The sequence below is a fragment of the Cetorhinus maximus genome, chromosome 24, assembly GCF_964194155.1.
Source record: "Cetorhinus maximus chromosome 24, sCetMax3.hap1.1, whole genome shotgun sequence".
NCBI classification, from domain to species: Eukaryota; Metazoa; Chordata; class Chondrichthyes; order Lamniformes; family Cetorhinidae; genus Cetorhinus; species Cetorhinus maximus.
In genome coordinates, this window is record NC_135902.1 from 29,795,558 (window position 1) to 29,821,715 (window position 26,158).

At 41.7% G+C, this 26,158-nt stretch overlaps 1 protein-coding gene across 1 annotated transcript in view; it reads left to right on the forward strand.

The window, feature by feature from the left end:
* The window catches only part of mgat5b (alpha-1,6-mannosylglycoprotein 6-beta-N-acetylglucosaminyltransferase B), a 1,185,562-nt gene that overhangs the window by 981,814 nt on the left and 177,590 nt on the right, over window positions 1-26,158 (forward strand). Inside the window, exon 18 of the mRNA XM_078570583.1 lies at window positions 19,344-19,477. Within this exon, the coding sequence (XP_078426709.1) occupies window positions 19,344-19,477 (134 nt within the window). The remainder of the gene's footprint in view (window positions 1-19,343; window positions 19,478-26,158) is intronic.

Consider the following 26,158-nt stretch of genomic DNA (forward strand, 5'->3'; position numbering starts at 1 on the left):
TTCCCCAATTTTTCAAATTACTTTTTAATTTCATTCCTGCCTTATGCCATACGCTACTGCAAAGAAACTAGCTGATCACCAGGACTTTGCCAATGATACGCTTTAAGCAGCCCATGAGAGATGTTAGCTCGATTCAGCTACTAACTTAAAACTGATACTAGAGGCGAAAGCATAGTTTCTCAGCATATTTTATAGAAAATCAGTTTACATGCTACCATTGATCAAGAGAAAGAGATATAATGAAAAATGCATTTAGCTCCGAGCAAGATAATGTTCACATGTGCACTGGTTCTTCCATAGGAGACAAGAGAGCTTTCCTTTTTTGCCTTCGAGATATGTTTCATTTTTTACATGCTTTAACATAGTACAGACATGCTTTAACATAGTACAGAAAATCTCATAGATTCCATTCAAAAAATTAACTTGGAAATGCCATAAAAATGTTTATGCTTTGTAGTGTTTTTAGGATCTTAAACGGTTTTGAAAAAAAGCTTTTGGGGTATGCCACATTTTCAGGTGCAAATCGTACCATTGCAGCATTGGTTCCAGCACTAAATCCATGATTTCATTTTTTAGGCATCCTGAGCAGGTGTAACAGCCAAATTCACAATGAATCTTTCTGCTTCTAGAAACTCTGGCAACGTTTTTCTGATTTCAAAGATTTTGAGTTTAACGCATTCTTAAGGAGTGACTTCTTCAAGATGTTTTGATTTTAAACTTTTATTAGCTAGAATTAAATTTGAAAAATTAGGGAGGGGAGAAACTTCTGTTATTTCTTCAATGATATAACTGCATCCCAGTAGTTAGAAATGAGCACATTTTTTGATTGACAGTTGGAAGGGTTACTTTGTGTTGATGGCTTGCCAGAGTCATGGGGCAGAATTTTACCATCGGCGAGCAGGGGGCGGAACCCCCAACGTCATCCCGCCCCATTTAAATTTTCAGGAAAGCAGGGGCGCAGCAAAATCAGCTGTGGGCCTGCCAACCTGTCAATGGCCACTTGAGGCCATTGACAGGATCAATTAACCAATTAAAGGACCTGCCCGTCCAGCCTTAAGGTTGGTGGGCAGGCCAGGAGCCCCAGCGGCAAATAGAAAAAACATGAAACCTCATCCAGCGGCGGGATGAGGTTTCATGTAGGGTTTTAAAAATTGTAATAAAGTTGTTCTGTAAATTATGAACATGTCCCAACTCATGTGACATTGTCACATGAGGGGACATGTAAGGCAATTTTCTTTTCTCTATTTTTTAATATTTTTAAAAGTCGAGGTGATCTCCCTGAGGCTGCACTTAGCCTCAGGGAGATGAGTGTGCTCTTTTGTGTGCATGCACAAAAGAGCGCACTCTCGATTTTAGGGATTCCCCCCCCGCCCGCACAGGGAGCACATAGCGCTTCCCTGCGGACGTCACACTGGGTGGGCCTTAATTGGCCCACCCACTAAAAATGGCGGTGCGGCCCCGATCATTGGCGGTGATTGGCTCCGCGCCCGCCCGCAATTGGGTCAGGCCCAACCACCCAACAAACGGAAAATTATGCCCATGGTGTTTTCATTCATCTTCATTGTAATCTCGATGTTGTCATTTTTTTTTTACTTGTATCATGGTAGCAAAAGAAACCTTGTAATGCACAGGAAATCATCTAACATAGTATTTGATCTGAACTTTTTTACTTGTAATTGGCTCTTGTATCCTGTTATATTTTATCATCCCAACATTCAATGGATCAGATATCCTGTCATTTTATTTACCTCATTTTATTATCCATCACCATGGAGAGAATGTGTAAGTAAGTTTTATTTCTATCTCCTATAACGCCTTGTGCCAGGAATAGCTCTTTGACAGATGCAGAATATGATAATTTTCTAGTTTGTCTTGGATTACAGAATGAACTATCATGGTAGCAAAAGAAATCTTGTAATGCACGAGAAATCATGTAACATAGTATTTGATCCGAACTTTTAAAGAACTTCTATAGTGAATTTTAACTGTAGACTTTTAATGATAATTAACTCAGTTACTTTTGTTTATTTTCTCCACAATTGAACTTCTTTTGTGGGCAACAAATTGGGTCTTGCACAGTAAAATGGTATCTCGCCTCGCTGTATCTAACTAGCCTTTCAAGACATTTTTACATGTAGACGTGGAGCCTATGACAGATATGTGGTGAGCACTACCCTAGCCTCACCCCATGATTGATCAGCTGCCTATTAGCGTCAAAAACTGTGGGCAGTTAGCCTGTGATGGGATGATGATGCTCGACCATTAAAATGGCTTGAGCCTCTCAGTCTCTCATGGGTGAACAGTGTGGTCACTCCACCCACCCAATACCAATTTAGCACCCAAAGTTAAAATCACCCCCTAGGTTGCACAAGGGAAATATGTGTTGCAGATGTAGTGTATATTGCACAATAGAAGTCAAAATGCCTACAAAGGCTGGGAGGATATCAGCAAATAGAGGTTTCTCTGTTGTCCAAAACAGGATTTTAAAAATCCAGTATGGTGTTAAAGTGCTTTGAAAGGCACCTAGATCTGACTCAGTTCTTGCCAGTTCATTTGTGGCCATTGCCCTCAGTGCTTTGCAAAGCGATGTTATAGTGATATGAAAGTTGTGACAGAAAACTGAAAATTGCATTTCTAAGTTTTTAGATATTCAGGTCATAGCCTTGATGAGTTTTTGATTTCACTAGTTCTATCTCCAGAAAGATCAATCCCAATAACCTTTACCTTGACTGATTGATGCTACTTTCAGATCAGCAGTCAATATGGTGATAAATTTCAGTGGAATTACTTTATTACCTCTGAGAGCTAGAGTTGACTCATTTAATGGACATTGGTTTCTCTCAAAAAACAGTCTTACGTATTAAAACCCAGGTCTGCACTTTCAACACTGTTTGGGTCTACTCTCATTTTACAGTTTAGCATGAGAATCTGCCCTCTACTGTAATATATAAGAAAGCAACAACCTCTTTTCTTTCATAAAACCCTAAAAAATGAAGGCCGGTAATATTATTAAATCTAATATGAACAGAGTGTAAAGTGAATCAATATAACATTTTATAACTGGAATTTTCTTTCTTGCCTGTTAATGATGAGACAGTCCTTTTAGCAAAATATTCAACCTAAATATTTTTAGCTAGGATTATTTATTCTTCTGTTGTTGGTATGCTTCCATCTGCAAGAGATGACATTATGTTAAATGATCCTGTTATTAGGATGGGCATGCTCTGTGAGAAGATTTAACTTTGAGATGCCAAATGAAATATTCCTGACCCACAATTTTAGTTTTACAGCATATTTACAGAAGAGGAATTTTCAAACAGTAAATAGGAGAAAGCAAGAATGTTAGTGTGGTTCTTACATAAAACAAAACTTGAAATTTTAACATTGTTGTGTCATTGCCCTAATGTGTTTGCATAATACTTTACTGTACTAAAGCAAGCAAATTGTATCATGTTTTAACTCCATTATCAGCAGCACAATTGCTTTCAGAGCACTTCTATGAAACAGGTTTGGTGCTGGAATAAGGGATACATTGCCACTATGTCATTTTTATGATTTTGCAGTGATACACCATCCTCAATTCCATTTTGAGTGACATCCCTTTTTGCGAAGAATATTTATCAAGATATGAGCAAGCAGCGGTGCCAATATAATGTACTGATACCTCAAATCTCATAATGTCTGAAAATTGTGCGAATAGCACTTTCTTTCTTGCTAGCTGATGGTGAGACAGCCCTTTCATTGAAAAGATGAAAGTAGATGAACATGAATGTTAATTGAAATACTTTTAGTGCATTATATCAAATGTTAAGCTTCCATATAATACACTTGGCTTCACTTACTAAAGATTCACTGCTTGCCTAAACCTGTGTGTTAACTGGTAGAAATGTATTAAAGCTTTCTAACACATGCTACAATATGATAGCAGGTTTTCTTCTTCCTTTAATACAGGAAACCATTACTTTAAACATTATTTGTCCTACTGCATTAAATTTAGAGCAAATTTATTTTTATTAATGCATGGCTCATTAATTAGAATATTTTTGTATTCCCTGGCTGTATCAAATTTAGCTGTCTCTTCCACTGAGAAGATGGCTTTTTGCTTTCAGAGAAACAGCCACAATAATTAGATTAATGGAAATGCATCTAGTCTCAACAACTGTATTTAAAATTCTGACCCATTTCTGTGAAATTGCGCTGAGGCACACATAATGTTTTTTCAATTAACTTTGGACTTGTAATGATTAACTCATCGGTTTATCTGATGAAATAGCAGAGAATGATTTATTTGTTGTCCTTCAGATTGAGGACATCTGACAATGAACTGCTAAACAAAACATTTAAGCTTTCCAATTAAAATACTTGCTTGTGTTTATGTGATACCAACGAATCCTAAAAATTAATTAAGCTACTTATCAAATTTAGTTTTGGTCAATGCTGGTTAACAGATTTTCTGAATTGAGATGTCAATATTTTGAGATTTGGAGTTCGAAAGTTATTTCACAAAAGTTTTGTGTAAATTGACTGAAGTAGTAATTTTTCATATTTGTTGGTGATTAATATCATTCATGAGAAAATCAACATGAAATACTGTAGTCATTTCCCCTGTAGTCTATTCCTCCTTAATTTCAGATTTCTTTCATATATTTGAAACCAACTGCTATAAATTCCTCCGTTTTTATAATTAATACATTAAATGAGGTAAGTTAGTTGTTTTACATATACTGGCCTTGCCAGTGACACAGATATCCCATCAAAGAATAAATACATATAATATATATATATATATATTTATATTTATTCTTTGATGGGATATCAATGTCACCAGCAAGACCAGTATATGTTGCCAATCCCTAATTGCTTTGAGAGCAGTTAAGAGTCAAACACATTGCTGTAAACCTGAAGTCAAATGTAGGCCAGACCAAGTAAGGACAGCAGATTTCCTTTCCTAAAGGATATTAGTGAACCATCATGAGTTTTTACGATAATCAATTATAATCTCATTACTGAGACTAGTTTGTAATTCCAGATTTTTAAAAAATTAATTGTATTTATTCGTTGGCATCCTTCCATCTACAAAATATGATGGACAGACAGCAAACAAATTGATTTTAGATGGAGTGTCTTCATATGGCACTCCTTTGCTGATGTCTGAAGAGGCCAATCCTCGAGAGGCAGGTTCTGCCATAAATGCCACACATGAAGCTACCGAGTATCATTATGCGTTGTTGTTTTCAGTGTTGGCATCTGTTGCAAAGTCTCTGTGGCTGCTGGTCATCATGGTGATGCATACCAACACACAGGAAGTGTCGCCATTTTTCTCTGTTGTCAGCTAGTGACTCCCAGATGCACTAATCGATGTTCAGGGCCTTCATTCATGCTTGCAAGCAACCTTTAAGCAGAGCTTTGTGTGTCCTACTCATCATCTGGCTCCAGCAACCTCACCATATGGGAAGTCCTTGGGTATGTGACCGTCTTCCATCTTGCAGATCTGTCCAAGCCAATGAAGCCACATCTGTTTGATGAATGTTAATAAACTTGGGAGCTCTGCCTTTCAGAGGCCTTATGTTCTGCTAGGATATACCCATAATACACTGCAGACAGCAAAGATGGAAATTATTGAGCTTCTTTTCTTGATAGCTGTAAATTATCCATATTTCACAGCCATACAGCAAGGTGCTGCGAACACAGGCCTTATAACCATCAGCTTGGTCCTAAGGGTTAGTTTGATGTCATTCCACGTGTGTTTCATGAATTGGGCAAAGGTGGTAGCTATCTCTATGCCTATGTCAAGTTCTACATCAAAGGTGTGAGGAAATCTGACACTGCTGCCTGCCGCTCTGGATCATGCTCTGGGAGGAACTTCAGAGAGCAGACATTGTGATGCACTGCTGGGAGATGGCCAGGGCAGAGGCAGAGGACTACAACTCCCTGCATACCCGGGGTTCAAGCACATCCGTAGAGCGTGGCGGGGGGGACATGCGCGAAAGATGGCTTGAAGCGTTTTTTGACAAAAAAAACGAACCACGGGACTCGTGTTTTGGTGTGAAAACTTGCCTATGTGAATGGGTGTGGGGCATGAAAGCCTGACTATAGGTAGCAGAGGATCACTAGCTCCATGCAGCTGGAGCTCAGAGAAGCCCATTGGGGAGTTGGGGCTCAGAAAAGCCCAGGAGCAGTTCATAGATTCATGCTGCTGAAGAGTTGATGGCTCAGTGAAGCTGCAGTTATTGGGAGCAGTTCAGCTGAGGTGTTGGGGCTCAGAAAAGCCCAGGAGTGGTTGTCTGCCACAGAGAGCTGGGAGGTGAACAGCAGTTGTTGGCAACAGCGTGGCTGAGGAGCTGGGACCATGCTTGTGTTTAGCATTGGAGTGTAGCATGGTCAACACAGTGGTAAGTAGTCTCTGAAGTAGGTCAGCTCAGCTGGAAAAGAATGCCAAGAAAACTGGAACTGGGAGCAGATCTGAGAAAAATCTGGAATAGTGTGCCTTTTGGGGAGGATTGTACCCGTGGAACTCGGGTGGAGAAGAACTGCTGTCAGCTGGCGATCAAACCATCTCTTTGAAGGTGGGGAGCTGAAATTCCTCATGAGGAAGACAGAGTTTTATAGATTTTTTTGTGATTCACAGTGATCACTGACATCTGGGTGATCTGCTGAAAGATTCATGGGATCTGTCTGGTTGTGTCTGCCATTTAATGTGCAGTTTGTGGTGTGTTCGCCCTCAGTTTGCATATTAATTCATTTGTATCTCAGGTTAATTCTCGATGTTAGATTATACGATAGATAGTATTGACTGTTTGCTTTGTTGACTCTTGTATAGTAAAATCTATTTTGTTTGTTTAAAACCATGGAATCTTGCAGCTCTATTCTCTGAGTAAATACCTGGGAATTCAAATTTCATCTACTGTTTAACAATAGTTACTGGTCACTAACCAGATTGTAAAAAAAAAAAGGTGGGTCTCACCTGGAATCGTAGCAACAGAGGGGAGGATCTTCCAGTCAGCGAGTAGGGGCGGGGCGCGAAAGAGCGCACACTCGGTTGAGGGAATTCCCCCCCCCCCACCCGCACAGGGAACACATAGCGCTTCCTGGCGGACGCCCGCCCACGTAAGATGGCAGCGCGCCCCCGATTGGGAGTGCCGATCAAAGGCGTGCACGCTCCTGCACTTCCCCCACAACGGGGGGTGGGGGGGGATATTTTCCCCAGAGTGTCTGTCACCATGGACCTGGGGGGGTAACAGAATTAGCTAACCACTTCCAGCTGTCTGTTATGTAGTGAGCCCAGGGGTGGAGATGCAACATCTTGTCCCATGACCATGAGTTTCTTGAAGCCTATAGCCAAGGAGATCAAGTTACAAGCATGAGAGAGACAATCCATGGGTCTTTGTAACTGAGTTTCTTTGTGGGCAATTAGCGCAGCATCATCAGTGTAGAGTAGTTCCCTGATCAGGACGCGATATGTTTTTGACTTCACTTTCAGTCTCGATAGATGTAGAGCTTGCCATCTGACCTAGTGTAGACTCTTTCCATATCTACAGGGAAGGCAAATATCAGGAGCATGGAGACGAAGATGCCAAACAGAGTGGGAGCTGGAACACAGCCCTATTTCATCCTGAAACAGTTAGAAGTGGGGCGATTAAACTGCACAGTGCAGTGCATGTTGTTGTCATAGCAGGAGCGGATGAGCTTGAGGAGCTTTGGTGGACAGTCAATTTTCCCCAAAATCTTGTCGCGTCCTGCTCTGCTGATAGTGTCAAATGCTTTAGTGAGATTTATGAAATTAAAGTAAAGAGGTCTACCCTGTTCCCACACTTTTCTTGTAGCTGGTGTATGGAGAAGATCATGTCCACAGTAGATCTGCAGGCACAGAAATCGCTTTGTGCTTCCAGGTACAGTCGGTCTACAACTAGATGGAGCCTTTTAAGTATGACCCTAATAAAGGCCTACCCTGTGACACTAAGGAGTGAGATGCCCCTGTATTTGTTGCAGTCTCCTCGGTTTTTGTATAGTGTGATGTTTTTGCATTACGCACCTCCTGTGGAATGGGATTTATTAATCAATGGAATTTAAATTCCACCAGCTGCCGTGGTGGCATTTGAACCCATGCACCCCGAGTGTTAGCCTGAGCCTATGGATTATTAGGTCAGCGACAGTATCAATTGACTGCCATTTCCCCTGATATCTGGGCCACTTGATCACTGCTGAGCTGACAGACAGGGATTTGGTTACTTATTATTCTGAGCAATCTGTAACTTTGCTGATAAACCGTTCCTTTGAAGTACCAGGATTATATTCATAGAAGGATTCAGTGTGGAAAGAGAAAAATTCTTGTCAGCCATTTACACTAATTCATTGACATTCTTTCACTGGATGATTTGTTACAGGTACTATTTTGAACGGAGACATTTGTAAAAGAGACATCTATGAATGCTTACTGGTGGCTTAATGTTCTTTTAAACACTGATTCCATTGCTGAGTGCTAAATAAAAGATGGTAATTGCCATTATCTCAGAACAAAAAGGTAATTAATCATTGTCTGCTGTCTAATGGCTTATTTTTGTTAACACACAGGCCTTTACAAATTTGCTTTTCATTCTCGTATTCTCTCTGTTGTGAGTTTTGGGTTCCTCATGTAGAACAGTGACAGCACTGGTGAATAAAACATTATTTTCTTGCACCCAATGATCATGTCAAACATCCATGGCACACTGGGTTAAATACAGCTTAGACAACGTTCGTAACTATCCCAACAGTGTGTTCTACGGTTATATTGCATATGCTGATTTGATATCGGTATGTGTTTGAGTGTGGATAGCCACCATTGTTTTACTTTTAGCAATAGGGCACCAGGATCTTGTCCTCCGGATGTAATGGTGAACATAGCAGCTAATAATCCCGTCCAACTCTATCTCCTTGTGATGAAATTGATGTTTATAGGCTTTCTGAGGAAAGAAGTTACTGAAATGTTATTTTTTAAACAAAAAAAGAAAATGCTGGAAAAACTCAGCAGGCCTGACAGCATCTGTGGAGAGAGAAAAATAGAGTTAACGTTTCGAGTCCATGTGACCCTTCTTCAGAGTTACAGAGAAGTAGAAATGTGATGAAATTTATACTGTTTAAGGGGGGTGGGACAGGTGAAGCTGGATAGAAGGCCAGCGATAGGTGGGGGCAAAGGAGAGATTGACAAAGATGTCATGAAGAAAAGGATAAAGGGATTGTTAATGGTGGTGGTAAGGGCTAAAAAAGGTGCTGATAGTAAAGGTAAGAAAGCAGAATGTGATAATAGCAGAACAAGGGTAAGCACACTGTGAAAGAACAACATGGAACAAGTAACAGATGGCCCTTTTGGTTGGGGGGGGGAGGATATAAAACGGGGAAAAAGGAGATAAAAAAAGGGACAAAACAATGAATAAAAATGAAAATAAATAAGAATAAGTGGATAAAAAATAAAAATTGAATTTTGAAAAAAGGGATTAAAAAAGGGGTGAAGATAGAGGATAGGGTTCATGGTCTGAAGTTGTTGAACTCAATGTTAAGTCCGGAAGGCTGTAAAGTGCCTAGTCAGAAGATGAGGTGCAGTTCCTCCAGTTTGCGTTGGGCTTCACTGGAACATTGCAGCAGGCCAAGGACGGACATGTGGGCATGAGAACAGGATGGGGTGTTGAAATAGCAGGAAGGTCTGGGTCATGCTTGTGGACAGACCGAAGGTGTTCTGCAAAGCGGTCACCCAGTCTGCGTTTGGTCTCCCCGATGTAGAGGAAACCGCATTGGGAGCAATGAATGCAGCAGACCAAATTGAAGGAGGATGCAGTATAAATTTCATCACATTTCTACTTCTCTTTAGCTCTGAAGAAGGGGCTTACAGATTCGAAACGTTAACTCTGTTTCTCTCTCCACAGATGCTGTCAGACCCGCTGGGTTTTTCCAGCATTTTCTGTTTTTCTTTCAGATTTCCAGCATCCCCAGTATTTTGCTTTTATTTTAGTGTTATTTTTTAAACACTGGAATAAAGAAAATACAAATTACTTAAAAAGCAGTTTGCCCAAAAATTGAAGCAATTCAGAATTTCTTAATATTCAAAAAAATGTCAGCTTTCCTGAATATTTCACTGCAGTTATGAGAATCTGCAAACAAGCTGCAGTTTTCTTTTATCCATCATATTTTCAGCTGCAGCTGATGCTCCACAACTGAATGTAAGCTGCTCACAAAGTGACCTTATTATTGACTATTTCAAGTTCACAATCTAAGTCAGAGACACTGAAGTGTCATTGCTCTTATTGTAGTTAAATACCCCTTCACTACAATGTCAATGTCCAAATGAGAAACACAGCTAACAAGATCTTTCTGCCAATGGCTCACTGAATGTATCCAGCTGATCTGTACAGATTCTAGGTTCAATTCCCCAGTCTTGGCTATAGGGATTGCTGTGAATATCCGAAATGCTTCTGGGTCAAGAAAGCAAATTTTTTTTAAAAATCACTGGCAGAATTTTTCGCTGAGCGGACAGGCACGCGCTCAACCCACTCGAGCATAAAATAGTGCGGGATGACGTTGGGCGAGCATCCCAGTGTCATCGCGCACTTGTGCAATATTTTGGCTGGCGGGCAAGCGCTAAACTCAGAAGCGCACCCGCTGACAATTAAGAGGGCAATTAAGCCCAGTAATGGCACAATTAACAGAGATTTTTCGTTGCCCATCCAACGTTACGATTGGCGGGTGGGCAAATCGGCCAGGCGGCCTTTGCATTTTTCATGAAACCTCATCCACGGGCAGGATGAGGTTTCCGTGATAAATTAAAATAAAAATAAGTTTCATTTTCATTACCTACATTTTCAGGTGACTGACTATGAAGCTTGGACACTTTATTCTAGTTTCTGTGACCTTTATTTTAGGTTGTTCAGGTCTTCAGCTCCCTGAGGCATCTCCTAGCCTTCAGGGAGCTTTCTGTGAGCGCTTATCCGTGCTGACTTCAGCGCTCGCCCTCCTCCCACCCCTACCTCGGCAGTGCTGAGCATTTCAGTGTACGCTTCACGCTGGCTGGCCGTTAATTGGCCAGCCAGCGTGAATTCACGGTCGGGGGGCCAATCGCGGTTGGCAGTCCATTCCCTGGCCAATCCCAGACTCGCCAATTGCGCCCGTCCACTGACCTAAAAATCCTACCCCAAATTTTTTTATCCATTGAATGTGGGTGTCACTGGCAAGGTGAACGTTTGTTGCCCATCCCTAATTGTCCTTGAATTGAGTGGCTTGCTAGTCCATTTCAGAGGGCAGTTAAGAGCCAACCACATTGCTGTGGGTCCGGAGTCAGAAGTAGTAGGTCAGATCAGGTAAGGATGGCAGATTTCCTTCCCTAAAGGGTATCAGAGGGCAAGATGGGTTTTTACAACAATTAGTGATAGTTGTCATGGTCATCATTGCTCTGATTAGCTTTCAATTCCAGGTTTATGAACTGAATTCAGATTCCACCAGCTGCCATGGTCAGATTTGAATGCATGTTCCCAGGGCATGTGCCTGGAGCCCTGGATTACCAGTCCAGTGACATTACCACTACATCACCACCTCCCCATAGTTGCTATTTTTATTCATGGTCATTGTTCAGAAAAATGTGCATGTTTGAATGTCAGATGAAGGCTCTGCTTTGATGCCTCCCCCCCCCACCTCCGACATCGTCATCAAAGAACCTGCTGTCACCAGCCATTGAGACACAAACATCAATAATGGTCATTTGTACATCTGCTGCAGCCCAATCCCTGGTAAGAAGGTAGGAGAGGGGAGGAAAATGGCAAGCAAGGGAAAAAATGTGACTTCAGTGAGATTGAAACCACTGTGAACTTGGTTTGTATCAAGTGAAAAGTAACTCATTTGTGCCAAATCTTGTGAAATTCTTCAACTCATTAATATACTAAGTTACCTCACACCCACTTGCATTCTCAGAACTGCTCATTGTATTTTAGCTATATAATACACCTCTTGATGAAGTTCTCTTGGACAGCTATATAAAAATGCTAGAGTGAATGTTGTGTAACAGAAATAGCATTTTCTGTGATTTATGTACTAGGGAGTCATAAATAATGTACTATATACCCAAGGATAAAATCTGTCAGAGAGTGTTATAGAGGAGAACTATTGACATTGTTTTTATATAACAACCATTGCTTGAAGTGATTTGGAATCTAGGAGATTAATGTCAATGAAAATTCTGGCCTGGGTTATAACACTCATAAAATAGTGATAAATGACAACTGAACAACTCTGGAATGCATCAATTGGCAAAGCAGATGCATAAACTTTCATTGAAAAGTATTAAGGGTGTAAGAAAACATTGAGGGCTAAAAATTTGTTTGTGAAATACTGCTTCGAAGTGGTGCCATGTGGACTACATCGATTCCACTGAGGCCGTTACCTGCACAACCCAGACTCATCTCTTCAGTGATATCAATGAGGAAAACTGCGTGGGCCATGCAGGTAGCAGCTGTTAGCACTCCCTTCTCTGGGTAATCGACATAATTTGGGTAGCACTACTATGAAGCGGCAACATACAAACGGATTTGTTACAATTATGAGGTTTGTAAGATTATTGTGTTTTGGAACTTTGCCTTTAAATTAAGAGTAAAAATGAAGGGTGGGGGGGGCGTGTGACCTGTCCTGAGGTCTGCCTGACAGTAAGCTGGGTGGTTTGATTGTTGGAGATCAAAGAAAGGTTTAGATTGTTTTACTTAGAAAAGGTGCAAAGTATTCACACTTGGAGACAATTTGAATTCACAATGGGTAGGCTTTAAGGGCAGGATTTTTAGTTCGGGGGGTGCGCGCAATCGGTGGGCCTGGGAGCAGCCACGGAACGGACTGCCAACGGCCCCCAACCATGATTTCATGCTGGTGCGCTGGCACGGGGGACCACGGAATGAAAGCTCCCTGAAGGCAGAGAGCTGCTGCAGGGAGCTGAAGAATTTAAAAGCAATGAATGAAGATTTAAAAATCCAGAAAAAAATGTCTGCGCATCAGAAGCGGTCACCTGAACATACAGATGATGAAAATTCTGTCCAAACATTTTTTTAAGTTTAATAACGGAAACCTCATCCCGCTCTTAGACGAAGTTTCATCAAAAATGCAAAGTCCACTTGACAGATTTGCCCATCAGCCAACCGTAAGGTTGGACAGACCACGAAAAATCAGAGTCAACTGGAACTTTAATGGGCTTAATTGCTCTCTTAATTATCGGCAGTTGCGCTTCCGACTTTTGCGCGCGCCCGCCGACCAAAATATCACGCGCTATTTTACACTCGTGCAGGTCGGGCACACACACTATTCTAAAACTTCTGCCCTAAGTCTCCCAAGGCCACAGAAAGGTGTTGTAGGTATTGGGTGTAAACAATTGTGCTGTAAACTATCTATTTATCTCTAAGAGGAAAGAGACTTAAGGTCAAGTATAGTGAATCAGCATTTCTGCCTGGATGCAAGGCTGATGTGTTTCATGATGCCATGGGAGGGCCAGGCTACAGTTTTGTGTGGTCAGCAGAGAGAAGAGGCTACTTGGTTTTGCGAGCTACCACAGCTGGATGCGAGAGGGAGATGTCTTCTAGTCTGAGATTCATACTGCAGCCTTCTAAGAATTCCAGGAGATTCATCCTAGCATGGCCAAGGGAAGATGAATCATCAGAATAGGATTTGCTGCTTGTGGTGGCTTTAATAAACTCTGAAAAATGATGAAAGCGCCTGAAGATGGCCACTTGAAGTTACTACTCGGCAAAATGGGAATACAGGAGCCCATTGGAAGTTGGTAGCAATTATGGACTGTTTGCTAAAAGGACTGTAATTCCATGGAGAGTGTGATGGGTGATAAGCATAAAAGGGAAACATCACTTTCTGTAGTTTAAACTATAAGTCACATACAAAAAGAAAATAGTGTTTAATCAACAGTTTTTTTTAGTCATTTGTTATATTAAAAATTTCAAAACATGGAATCTTGTCATTCTTTCAGCCATTAACTGGAAGGTTGAATCTTTTTTTAAGAGTTATTGCTCGCTATGGAGATTGTAACACATTTTTAACTCTGTGTGTTTACAGTGCATAAACCTGCAGTTTGAATAAATATAAATGTGCATCTCTAATGATCAGCAGATTCAACATCTGCCATTACAGCAACATTTCCTGTAACAATGGATGAACCCAGTAGATGTTACACCAGCACTTGTTGAGCGGGGATATTAGCATGATTTTAGGGTTAAGGCTAAAAACACACCATTAAAAGGCATTAAGTATTAATCCCAGTGGGATCCATCTTCTACTAATTATGGCACATTTTGACAACTGAAATTAAGTTGTTTTGATAACTGCTTAATTTATGGTTTTTGATATATTTCACTTGCTTCTAAAGCCAAAAGCCTTGTAGTTTGTAAGTTCACCAATTGCTTAAAAAGCTATGTTGTACAGAAAAATATTTCAATGTTGTCAATGCTCTTGGTATTAAATGTTAGCAGAGAAAAGATATATATCTTGATCTATTTTTACAATAGCATGGTTAGATTACTTCTGCTTTGGTTTTGCATTGTCCATTTACGGGATGCACCCAACCCTATTTCTTAGCAATAATGTATCAGATTTGTAGTTTTCATACTTATCAGAAGATCATTCAGAATTCTATTCCGTTCTGCAGGAAAGCTCAGTTAAAAGTGAATTGATTATGCACACAGTTGGTTACCCCTCGCCTCTCCAAATCTGCAATGATGCAGAAAACGTGCCAGACAAAATTTCCTACCTATAGAAAATATGAACTGTGTGACTTAAAACATTATCTCCATGGGAAACATAATTGTTTTCATGTGTGACCACCATGAAGATCCCAAGAAGTTGCTGATCTGTTTCCTCAGACTATAGACTTGAAGCAACTGTAGTAGAATTTATTTTTTTATTATTCTTTCATGATATGTGAGCATCACTGGCGAGGTCAGCATTTATTGCCCATTTCTGTTTCTCCTTGAGAAGGTGGTAGTGAGCCGTCTTCTTGAACCGCTGCAGCCAATCAAGTGCAGGTACACCAACAGTGCTATTAGGAAAGGAGTTCTAGATTTTTGACTCCCTGGTAAAGGACCGACGATATAGTTTCAAGTCAGGATGGTGTTTGGTTTAGAGGAGAACCTGCAGGCGGTGGTCTTCACATGTGCCTGCTGCCCTTTTTCTTCTAGCTGAGCAGGTTTCTGCCTTGGAAGGTGCTGTCGAAAGAGCCTTGGTGAGTAGCTGCAGTGCATCTTGTAGAAAACTCTTTCGAGTTATCAACAGTCACAGATTGCAACTCTTTCGAGTACAATCACGGTTCTTGGTTTCCGGGAGTGGGACATGAACCCACAACCCTCTGATTCAGAGGCGAGGGTGCTATGAACTGAGCCACAGCTGACACCTCTGCATCTTGTAGAAGGTGCATAGTGTAGCCACTGTATGTCGATGGTAGAGGGAGTGAATGATTAGGTTGGTGGATGGGTTGCCAATCAAGAGGATTGCTTTGTCTTGGATGGTGTTGAGCTTCTTGAGTGTTGTTGGAGCTGCACTCATCCAGGCAAGTGGAGAGTATTCCATTACACTCCTGTGTGAATGTTACTTACCACTTGTGCCTTGTAGATGGTGGACAGGCTTTGGGGAGTCACAAGGTCAGTTGCTCGCCACAGAATTCCCAGCCTCTGATCTGCTCTTATAGCCACAGTATTTATATGGCTGGTCCAGTTAAGTTTCTGATCAATGGTAACCCCTAAGATGTTGATGGTGGGGGATTCAGCAATGGTAATGCCATTGGATGGGGAAATGGTTAGATCCTATCTTGTTGGAGATGGTCATTACCTGGCATTTTCGTGGGGAGAATGTTACTTGCCACTCATCAGCCCAAGCCTGAATGTTGTCCAGGTCTGCTGCATATGGGCATGAGCTGAATCAGTTTCTGAGGAGTTTCAAATAGTACTGAACATGGTGCGATTATCAGTGAACATTCCCACTTCTGACCTTAGGATGGAGGGAAGATCAGTGATGAGTGACTGAAGATGATTAGACCTAGCACACTGTCCTGAGGAACTTCTGCAGTGATGTCCTGGGGCTGAGGTGATTGTCCTCCAACAACCATAACCACTTTCCTTAGTGCTATTTATGACTCCAATCGGTGGAGAGTTTTCCCCTTGATTCCTATTGACTTCAGTTTGCCAGGGCTCCTTGATGGTCAAATACTCCCTTGATGTCAAGGGTAGTCAAACTTACCATGCCTGTTGTCTTCACCTATTTTGCCCATGTTTGGTGCAAGGCTGTAATGAGGTCTGAAGCCAAGTAGCCCTGGCAGAATCCAACCTGATCATCAATGAGCAGGTTATTGCTGTGTAAGTGCCACTTGATAACATCATGTTGATAACGCCTTCCATCCCTTTGCTGATGATCGAGAGTAGACTAATGGGGCAGTAATTGGCCGGATTGGATTTGTCCTGCTTTTTGTGGACAGGACATATCTGAGCAATTTTCCAGTCTTGTAGCTGTACAGGAATAGCTTAGCTAGGCATGTAGTTAATTATGTAGCACAAGTGTTCAATACTACTGCCGGGATGTTGCCTTTGCTCTATAGTGCACTCAGCTGTTTTTTGATTCTGAATTGACTGAAGATCGGCATCTATGATGCTGGGGACCTCAGGAGGAGACCACAATGGATAATACATAGGAACATAGGAGCAGAAGTAGGCCATTCAGCCCATTGAGCCTGCTCCACCATTCAATACAATCGTGGCTGATCATCCACTTCAATGCCTTTTTCCCACACTATCCCCATATCCCTTTATGTCATTGGTTATTTAGAAATCTGTCAATCTCTGCTTTAAACATACTCAATGACTGAGCTTCCACAGACTTCTGAGGTAGAGATTTCTAAAGAGTCACAACCCTCTGAGTAAAAATAAATTCTCCTCATCTCAGTCCTGAGTGGCTTCCCCCTTATTTTGAAATGGTGTCCCTTGGTTCTACATTCTCCAACCAGTGGAAACATGTTACCTGCATGTACCCTGTCTATCCCTTTAAGCATTTTGTAGGTTTCAGTGAGATCACCTCTCATTCTTCAAAATTCTACCGGCCCAATTTCCCCAATCCCTCCTCATGGGACAGTCCTGCCATCCCTGGAAAAAGTCTGGCGAACGTTCGTTGCACTCCGTTGCAATAATATCCTTCCTAAGGTAAGGGGATCAAAACTGCGCACAGTACTCCAGGTGCAGTCTAACCAAGGTTCTATACAATTGAAAAGCAAGACTTTGCTACTCCTGTACTCAAATGCTCATGCGATAAAGGTTAACATACCATTAGCTTCCTAATGGCTTGCTGCACTTGCATGTTAGCTTTCAGTGACATATTGACGAGGACACTCAGGTCCCTTTGCACATCTACACTTTCTAATCTCTTACCATTTAAGAAATACTCTGCACATCTGTTCCTCCTCCTAAAGTGGATAACCTTACATTTTTCCACATTATATTCCATCTGCCATGTTCTTGCCCACTCCACTAAGCCTGTCCAAATCCACTTGAGGTTGCTTTGCATCTTCCTCACAACACACATTCTCACATAGTATTGTGTCATCTGCGAACTTGGAAAGTTCCACTTGGCACTTCTGGCTGAAGTTGGGTCTGAATGCTTCAGCCTTGGTCTTTTGCACTGATGTGCTAGGCGCCCCCATCATTGAGGATGGGGATATTTGTTGAGACCCCTCCTTCTGTTAGTTGTTTAATTATTCACCACCATTCATGACTGAATGTGACAGGACTGCAGAGCTTTGATCAATCCTAAACTTTGTGGGAGTGCTGAGCTCTGCCTATTGCATGCTACATCTGCTGTTTGGCATGCATGTAGTCCTGTGTTTTAGCTTCACAGGGTGACACCACCTTTAGGTGTGCCTGGTGTTCTCCTGGCATGCACTCCTGCAGTCCTGACTGAACCTGCATGATTCCTTGGCTTGATGGTAACGGTAGAGTGTGGGATATGCTGGGCCTGGAGGTTGTGGATTATGGTTGAATAGAATTCTGCTGCTGCTGGTAGCCTACAGTGCCTCTTGGATTCCCAGTTTTAAACAGCTAGATATGTCCTGAACATATCCCATTTAGCACAGTAGTAGTGCCACACAACACGATAGACAGTATCCTCAGTGTGAAGACGGGTCTTTGTGTCCAGAAGGACTGTGTAGCGGTCACTCCTACCTATACTGTAGGATGCACCAGCAACAGATAGGTTGGCGAGGACGAGGTCAAGTAGGTTGTCTTTTTTGTCCAGCTCTGTCAATACTGGTGTTACCGAACCACTTGATGATGGGCATTAAAATCCCCCATCCAGTGTATATTCTGTGCCCTTGTTAACTTAAGTGATGCTTCCAAGTGGTGTTCAAAATAGAGGGGTACTGATTCATCAGCTGAGTTGGAGTGGTAGGTGATAATCAGCAGGAGGTTTCCTTGCCCGGGTTTGACCTGATGCCATGAGAATCCATGGGGTCTGGATGCAATGTTGAGGACCCACAAAGCCACTCCCTTTCAACTGTATATCATTGTGCCACCACCCCTGGTGTGTCTATCTTGCTAATGAGACAGGACTTACCCACAAATGGTGATGGAGGAGTCTGGGACATTGGCTGTAAGGTATGATACAGTGAGTATGGCTCTGTCAGGTTGTTGCTTGACTAGTCTGTGGGACAGTTTCCCAATTTTGGCACAGGTCCCCAGATGTTCTATGAAGGTTCCATTGGGCAGAGTTTGCTGTTGTCAGTTCCAGTGCCCAAGTTGATGCCAAATTATCTGTCCAGTTTTTTTTTCCAACTTTTCTTCGCAGTTTTACACAATGAGTGGCTTTCTAGGCCATTCCAGAGGGCTGCCAAGAGTAGGACATATTGCTGTTGGTCTAGAGTCACATATAGGTCAGACCAGGTAAGGATGCTGGATTTCCCCCCCAAAGGGCATTTCAACAATAGAGTGCAAGAGAATACAGAATTCAGGATTAATCAGACAGAAAGGAAAACCCCTCCCTTTATCTGTACTTTTTAACAAGTGAAATTAACAGAACGTCATTTTCCAGATGAATCATCAGACATGAACAATTTGAGTTGGCGTAGTGGTTTGTATTCCACTGAGAAGAATTAAAGTTCCTTAATATTCTGTGGAAAATACAGTGACTTCTTCACGCACACTCCCCTGAACTAATAAATAGGTGATGTGTTGTTTGGTGTTCCTGACACAAGTGTTGTTAATGAAGGTGTATGTGCCTAACTGGACTGAAAGGCACTTGTACAGAGTTTTCACTTAGGATCCACAAACAGCATTGGCTTTTTACACTTTTGTTTTGATTTTTAGATGCAGGATCCGGGTAATTGACACATTTGGCACAGAGCCAGCATACAATTTTGATGATTATGCCAATCTCCATGGTTACCGAACAAACTGGGGCCACTGGAATCTCAACCCGAAGCAGTACATGACTATGTTTCGTAAGTAATCACTATATTAATGCCTCAAGAAAAAACTAATCAGTGCAAAAGTGCATTTCAGCACCCCAGCCAGACCATTTTAAAATGCTAATATTAATCTTTTTTAAATTTACTATAGGTATTCTGTTTTGTGTTGAAGTTACCAGGATTGCTGCATTGTGTAATGATGAAAACTGCAGCTTGCTTAAGAGCTTATCTTCATTGTAATTGTAGATAGACTAAATGTTATAGTTTGTTTTTAATAACATCTGACTGAGCAAAGTCATTTGTGTCAAAGGCAAATAGCTGACCCAGCTTTTGAAGAATAGTGTTTTTAAAAGACTATTATCTCTGCCTGATTGCTGACTTTATTAAGCATATTTATTTAGAAAATCAGTTCAGTGTGCTGTGCTGAGTGTTGGTTCACACAGACTACTTCAATTTAAAGCTAACTTAATAAGTCAAGGGCCATGATTTTCCAGCCCCTCACGCCAGCGGGATCTTCCGGTTCCACCGATGTGCGAACGGAGATTTCAATGGCTCGCCGGCCCCACTGTGGGGAAACCCGCCACGGGAGGGCTGGAAGATTCCGGCCAAGGTCTTTTTAAGAAGATACGATTCTGCCATTTGTGATAGGTTTTTCATTCTAGGTTCCCCTGCAATCCAAATTTGAACATCTGTTGACTGTTTATAACTCTGGTTGTTCTGCGGTGCATGTGGAGAGCACTTAGTACTATAGTTTTCCCCATTGGTCATGTACGAATAAACCAGGTTCAAAGAAAAATCTTTGGAAAAAGTATTTATCAACATATTATACAGGAACAATTCCGCACTGCCATTTTGTTACCCCACCGCCCCCCCCCCCTCCCTTCAATACAATCAGATTAAAACACCTGATTTTAAAATGTCATCAAATTTACTTATATCTATTGTATATTACAAATGGTAAGGGCTGCAATATTCTTGTGAACTGCCTGTACGTATCACTGTAATGGGTCACATTGTGTGGCCCATTTAGTAAAGTGGGACACCCCCTTAACATTACATAACAGGCTCTTTCACCAACCTAGACATTTGAAAGTACCTTTTATATTGTTTCTTCTCGATAATCTTTCATCAACTGACCTCAGAAATTAGAGCCAAAGCTTAAACTTAATTCCACATGCTAAGATAAAAAACATAAGATCTCCTTAAAAGACAACTATTCCTCAGAAGCAGCAAATGGCAACACAAAGGGTAGGTATCGATGGAGTGGTGTTCAACCAGCCCTGGTATGAACTGAATTAAACTAAAAAAAAAGACTGTCACGACATAGTAATACTCACAAAAGTCTGCTGAGTATCCCAATTTGACTCAACATGAACACATTAACACTTCCCCTCGTGTACCTAAGAGTTTTTATTCCCCAGTGATTCCTGAAGTAATATGTAGCAATGCAAAGAAGCTTTAGCTGCAGAACCATTCCCACCCACAGGCCAATTGAGGCCCATAAATATTCAATCAATTTCAAGCGGGGGCCAAGCAATGTGGGCAAGCTGCCAGGTAAACCCGACGGGCATGCCTTTTTTTCATTCATTCATGGGCATTGCTGGCTAGGCCAGAATTTGTTGCCCATCCCTATCTGCCCTAGGGAAGGTAGTGGTGAGCTGCCTTCTTGAACCACAGCAGTCCATATAATGTAGGTACACCCACAGTGCTGTTAGGGAGGAAGTTCCAAGATTTTGACCCAGCCACACTGAAGGAACAGCGATATATTTTCAAGTCAGGATGGTGAGTGACTTAGAGGGGAACGTCCAGGTGATGGGGTTCCCATGTGTCTGCTGTCCTTGTCCTTCTGGATGGTAGTAGTCATGGGTTTGGAAGGTGCTGTCTAAGGATCCTTGGTGAATTCCTGCATTGCATTTTGTAGATGATACACTCTGCTGTCATTGTGCGCCAGTGGTGTAGGGAGTGAATGTTTGTGGATGGGGTGCCAATCAAGCGGGCTGCTTTGACCTGGATGGTGTCAGGCATCTTGAGTATTATTGGAGCTGCATTCATCCAGGCAAGTGGAGAGTATTCCATCACACTCGTAACTTATGCCTTATAGATGGTGGTCAGGCTTTGGGAAGTCAAGAGGTGAGTTACTCACCTGTGGCCGGGTGTGGAAGTTCCTTCCTTCTCAGGCACCCTGTGCTCAATGGAGGAGCCCACTGACAGCAGGAAGACATCCCCTCTGTCCTTTATACCAACCCCCCCTCCCTCACTCCCTCAATGGGGCTTACCTCATTGTCCCTGGCAATCCTGCATCCACAAACGCGGGTTCTGGGACTCCTGCGACAATCCCCCTCCTAGTGTCTACTGCAATACCGACAGTGGCTACCGCCCCTGGTGGCACTGTCGATAATGGGGAGCACTGATCTCTGATTGGTCAGCAGCTCTTGGAGGCAGGAAATTCACCCTGAAGGCCCCAGGAACCCAGATGGCAGCCTGCAAACAGCCTGTTTGGGATTAAGTCCTGTTGGGGCTCCCAGAAACGACCATGTCAGTGTTGCCACATGCTCTTTAGCTGGTGGATGGGCCCACCGCTGTAACCATTAAATTCCACCCTTTGTGTCAACTTTTGTCTTCATAGATTCCAGTATGTTCAGGTTAAATGGAAAAATGCCTTGTTATCTGACTCTGAAAATGTATTTGTGATGTGTTGCTGTTTTCCCACAATAATTCAAAATGCTTTCTGAAATTTTATCTGCTATTTTTTGTAACTGAAATGTATAATGTCTATAATAAGAGTTAATCAAAATAAGAAATGTTATTGCCTATTTCAGAATAAAACTGATATTCTCCCCTTCTCCTAAATTGTCTTCGATAAAGTTTTGACTTGAAGAACTCAACCTCTCTCAAAGGTTTAGGTTTGGGCAATAGTTTTGTCCACAGTTCTGGAAAAAAAACCTAGGCCTTCCCTTAATGATGCCAGACTTCCCATACTGCCAAACTCCAGCAGTCCCACAGCCTTGCTATCAAGCACCAGAACATCCATCCTAGTTTTGCCATACTCTAGGGCAATTTGCCAGTGTTACCAAAACCCGGGTCCATCCCTCAATACTACAATGAGCCACCTGGTACCGCCAGCTTCTGGTGATTTGCACAGGATGCCAATTAGGGATGGGCCGCTCCCAGGTACTAACTAAGTGAGGCATGGGTCTTAGAATGTCTCTGTCTCTTTGCTGCTGGAAAGGGCCAGTTGCCAGCACGCTCGCCAATCTGCCATCCAAAAGTTAAAATGTATTTGAAAGCCACTTGATCTGTCAGTCTCTGAAAAGGGAGATAAAAAAGCAAACATTAGGAGACACTTAAAAGAAGATTTTGGTAACAGGTTATTGTGCTGGCTGTGAGGCAGCAAAAGGTGGACTCAGAAAGACAGGAGAATGCAAGGAGGGAATCTCCTTGAGTTAAATAAGATCAACTCACTGATGTTGGGGAAGCATGGTATGTTTATTATTTGGTAATATTACATAACTTGCATTGATTAAAATAAATGAATTTAATAACTATTGTTCTACATGTTCTTTTGATATGAAGTAAAGTAGGTTGACATTTCAAACCTACATACTTTGTCTCATTTGACCAATGCTGCTTGATCCACCTTTGAAGAATTTGAAGAAATACACTCATGAAAGATATGAATATCCAGACATGATCACAAGGATTGCTAATGTTATATCCTTAGATTACCCTATGTGTATGTAGATGTAAGGTAGTGTGAGGTTGCTTGTGTGAATGCTGCCACTGAACCAGAAAAGGTATCTACAACAATCCTAATTTCACAGCAGCCATTAAATTAAAATGGAATGTGACATACTGAGTAACTGTAAATCAGTGAACCCGATGTTATCCCTACATAGCATAAAGGATCCTATTATGGAACACGGCTTGACTCACCACAAGCAATATCTTGGAAGAGTTACTATTAAATAAACATGATTTATACACCATTGGTTACAGAGGTATTTGGAAATAGAAAGACAAAAAGATGAAAGAATAAATATCTTGCAAGCAGCGTTTTTGTTAGAAAATTCCATGTCACATTTCATGAGGGAATTCAGTAGGCAAAACCGCATTGCAGATTAGTCAGAATAACAGTTATGTTGTACAGCTTCAGCTAGAGCTTGGTTACCTTGAACTGATTGATGTATATCTGCAAAATCTTCAGGGAAAAGATCTCAAGAAAATGGGAATATTTGCTTTCTAATTGGCTGAAGAGTCTGAAGATTTTGGTTTGATTGGATTAAGGGAGATTTAGGATATTGGGTCCACTGTTCCTGCAATCACCTTCTGGTTTCTAAAGTTAAGTGATTTGTAAATCATTTTTTTGTTAACAGTATTCTTTTGCAAGACTTTTTTTTACAGTATTTCAATTCAACAAACAAATTATTTTAAACTAAACCCAATCACTTTGCACAATCACCAAATCTCCAGTGCTCTGCAGCTACTTGAAGCTAGAATAACTGGTTAACATTGCTAATGTGTTGCACTCATTTATTATTAGAATAATTGTTCCACTTGAAATGCACAGAATGTTGCATGCCACCTTAATAGCTGACTATTATAAGGTCCACCTCAGCTGGATGAATCATAAATGGCAAAAAGTACAGAATAATATTGATACCAGGGAATATAAACAAATTTGTTTTTGAAATTAATAAGGCATAGAAATACACTGAAGTTACAGCTTGGAGACAAGCTATTCAGCCCAATCAATCCATGTCAGCATATATCCTACACTTGAGCAGCCTCTTTGGTTAATTCTTCTTCAGAATGGCCAGTGGCAATTATATCCCAAAAGATTGAACTGTACAATTATGTTTATGGGCAACTTCTGCCCAATGCAAAGGTTCAGTTTGGGGCCATTATATTTTATGAGACAATTAGCTGAATTTCACCATAGGCTTTGGGGACACTAACGTCTTGCCGAAAAACTGGTCCTGAGCCCACACTTGCCACCAGCAAGACCAGTTTGGTGATTTCATTGCAGGTGACCTCCTAACAGACTGCGCTGTGAGCCAGCTATCCACTTAACAACAGCTGGTCAACTCCTGATGCTGCTGGTCCAATCAGAGCAGCCATTGGGAGATGTCGGTACCACTGAGGCAGGCAGGAGACCTTGTGGGCCCCTCAAAATGGAGGTGCCCTCAGGCAGATAAGTAGAAATAATAAATGCAGGATGCTCGAAGGGAGAGGTCCCACTGAACAGAAGGCGTACCCCTCTATTGGGGTCACTGAGCTGTGGGTGCTGCCTTTCATGCCTGCAGCCCACTCTGTGGGGCAAAATGCCAGAAATCTGTAAAATGACCTATAATTGGGCCCTAATTATGTAAATTCACTGTCCGCGTCCATGGAACGGGCAACCTATCTGCCTCTCAGTCTGCTGAAACCTCTCTGGTTCCCGCCAATGATACTACATGCTAGCTACTGAATATGATGCCAAATCAATATCAGCACCAGGAGAGTGAAGTGAATTCTGTGGAAGTGACTCCACTCAAACCATTAATTTTTCTCTTCAAATATTGTTATCGAAACCTATGAGATTCTGCGGGGGTTTGACAGGGTAGATACTGAAATGATATTTCCTCTCGTGGGATCTAGGACTAGGGTGCAAAATTAACTGGTTTCCCAATTAAGATGAAGATGAGGATGAATTTCTTCTCACAGATGGCTGTGGAGGCTGGGTCATTGAATATATTCAAGGCTGGGTTAGACAGATTTTTGATTGTCAAAGGAGTCAATGGTTATGGGGGCATGCAGGAAATTAGAGTTATGACCACAATCAGACCAGTCATAACCTTATTGAATGGTAGGACAGGCTAGTTGGACCAAATGGCCTACTGCTGCTATTTCTTATGATTTTATTTATGATCCAAACCACTGCATAAAATGCAACTTTAGTTAGATTTAAGAGTTGAGTTCTAACAAACTTATGTATTTTTAAAATATGATTCATTTTTGGAAATGTTCATAAATCAGTGCTACCCACCCACAGAACGAGGGAAGTGGGGAGGAATGAAATAGAGGAGGAAAGCAGAAAGCAAAGGGCAGAGTGGAAAAAATTGAGAAAGGGCAAAAAGGAAAGGAGGGAAGAAAGTATGGGTGGGAGGGATAGAGGGAAGTAAAGAAGTAAAATTTCCCCAGCAGCACTGGGGCTCTCTTCACACTTGCAGAAAATTAATCTTGTGCCTTGTGAGTGATTTTAAATTTGCTTCTGCAAAACACCTCACCTTCACTTTCCATGTACCTGACAATGTGACTGCATTCTCACAATGTGGGGAATTGTGAGCGTGAATACTTTTCAGTGCCAATGATCTAAAGGCACAGAGATAAAATATGGATTCACATCTGCAGTTTCCAAACAATTTGCTGCACATTTCAGCCATCCATTTTTAAGGGATACCCATACAGCTAAATTTCTAAAATAAAATAAACAGTTTAGGAGCGGAATTTTCCTTGCCCGGTGGTGTGTTTGGCGGCGTGAGCAGACAATATGGTGAGAAGGCCAAAATCAGTTTCACGATGTTGTGAAACCAGTTTTCAATCGTCTGCTCCACATGTCAATGGCGGGCCACATTTCCCACCATTGGACGCTGGGAACCTCATTGTAATACATCTGCATTTCATTATAAGCCTAGCTCGCCTGAATCACCTCCCCCCGCCACGGTGCATCTTCCG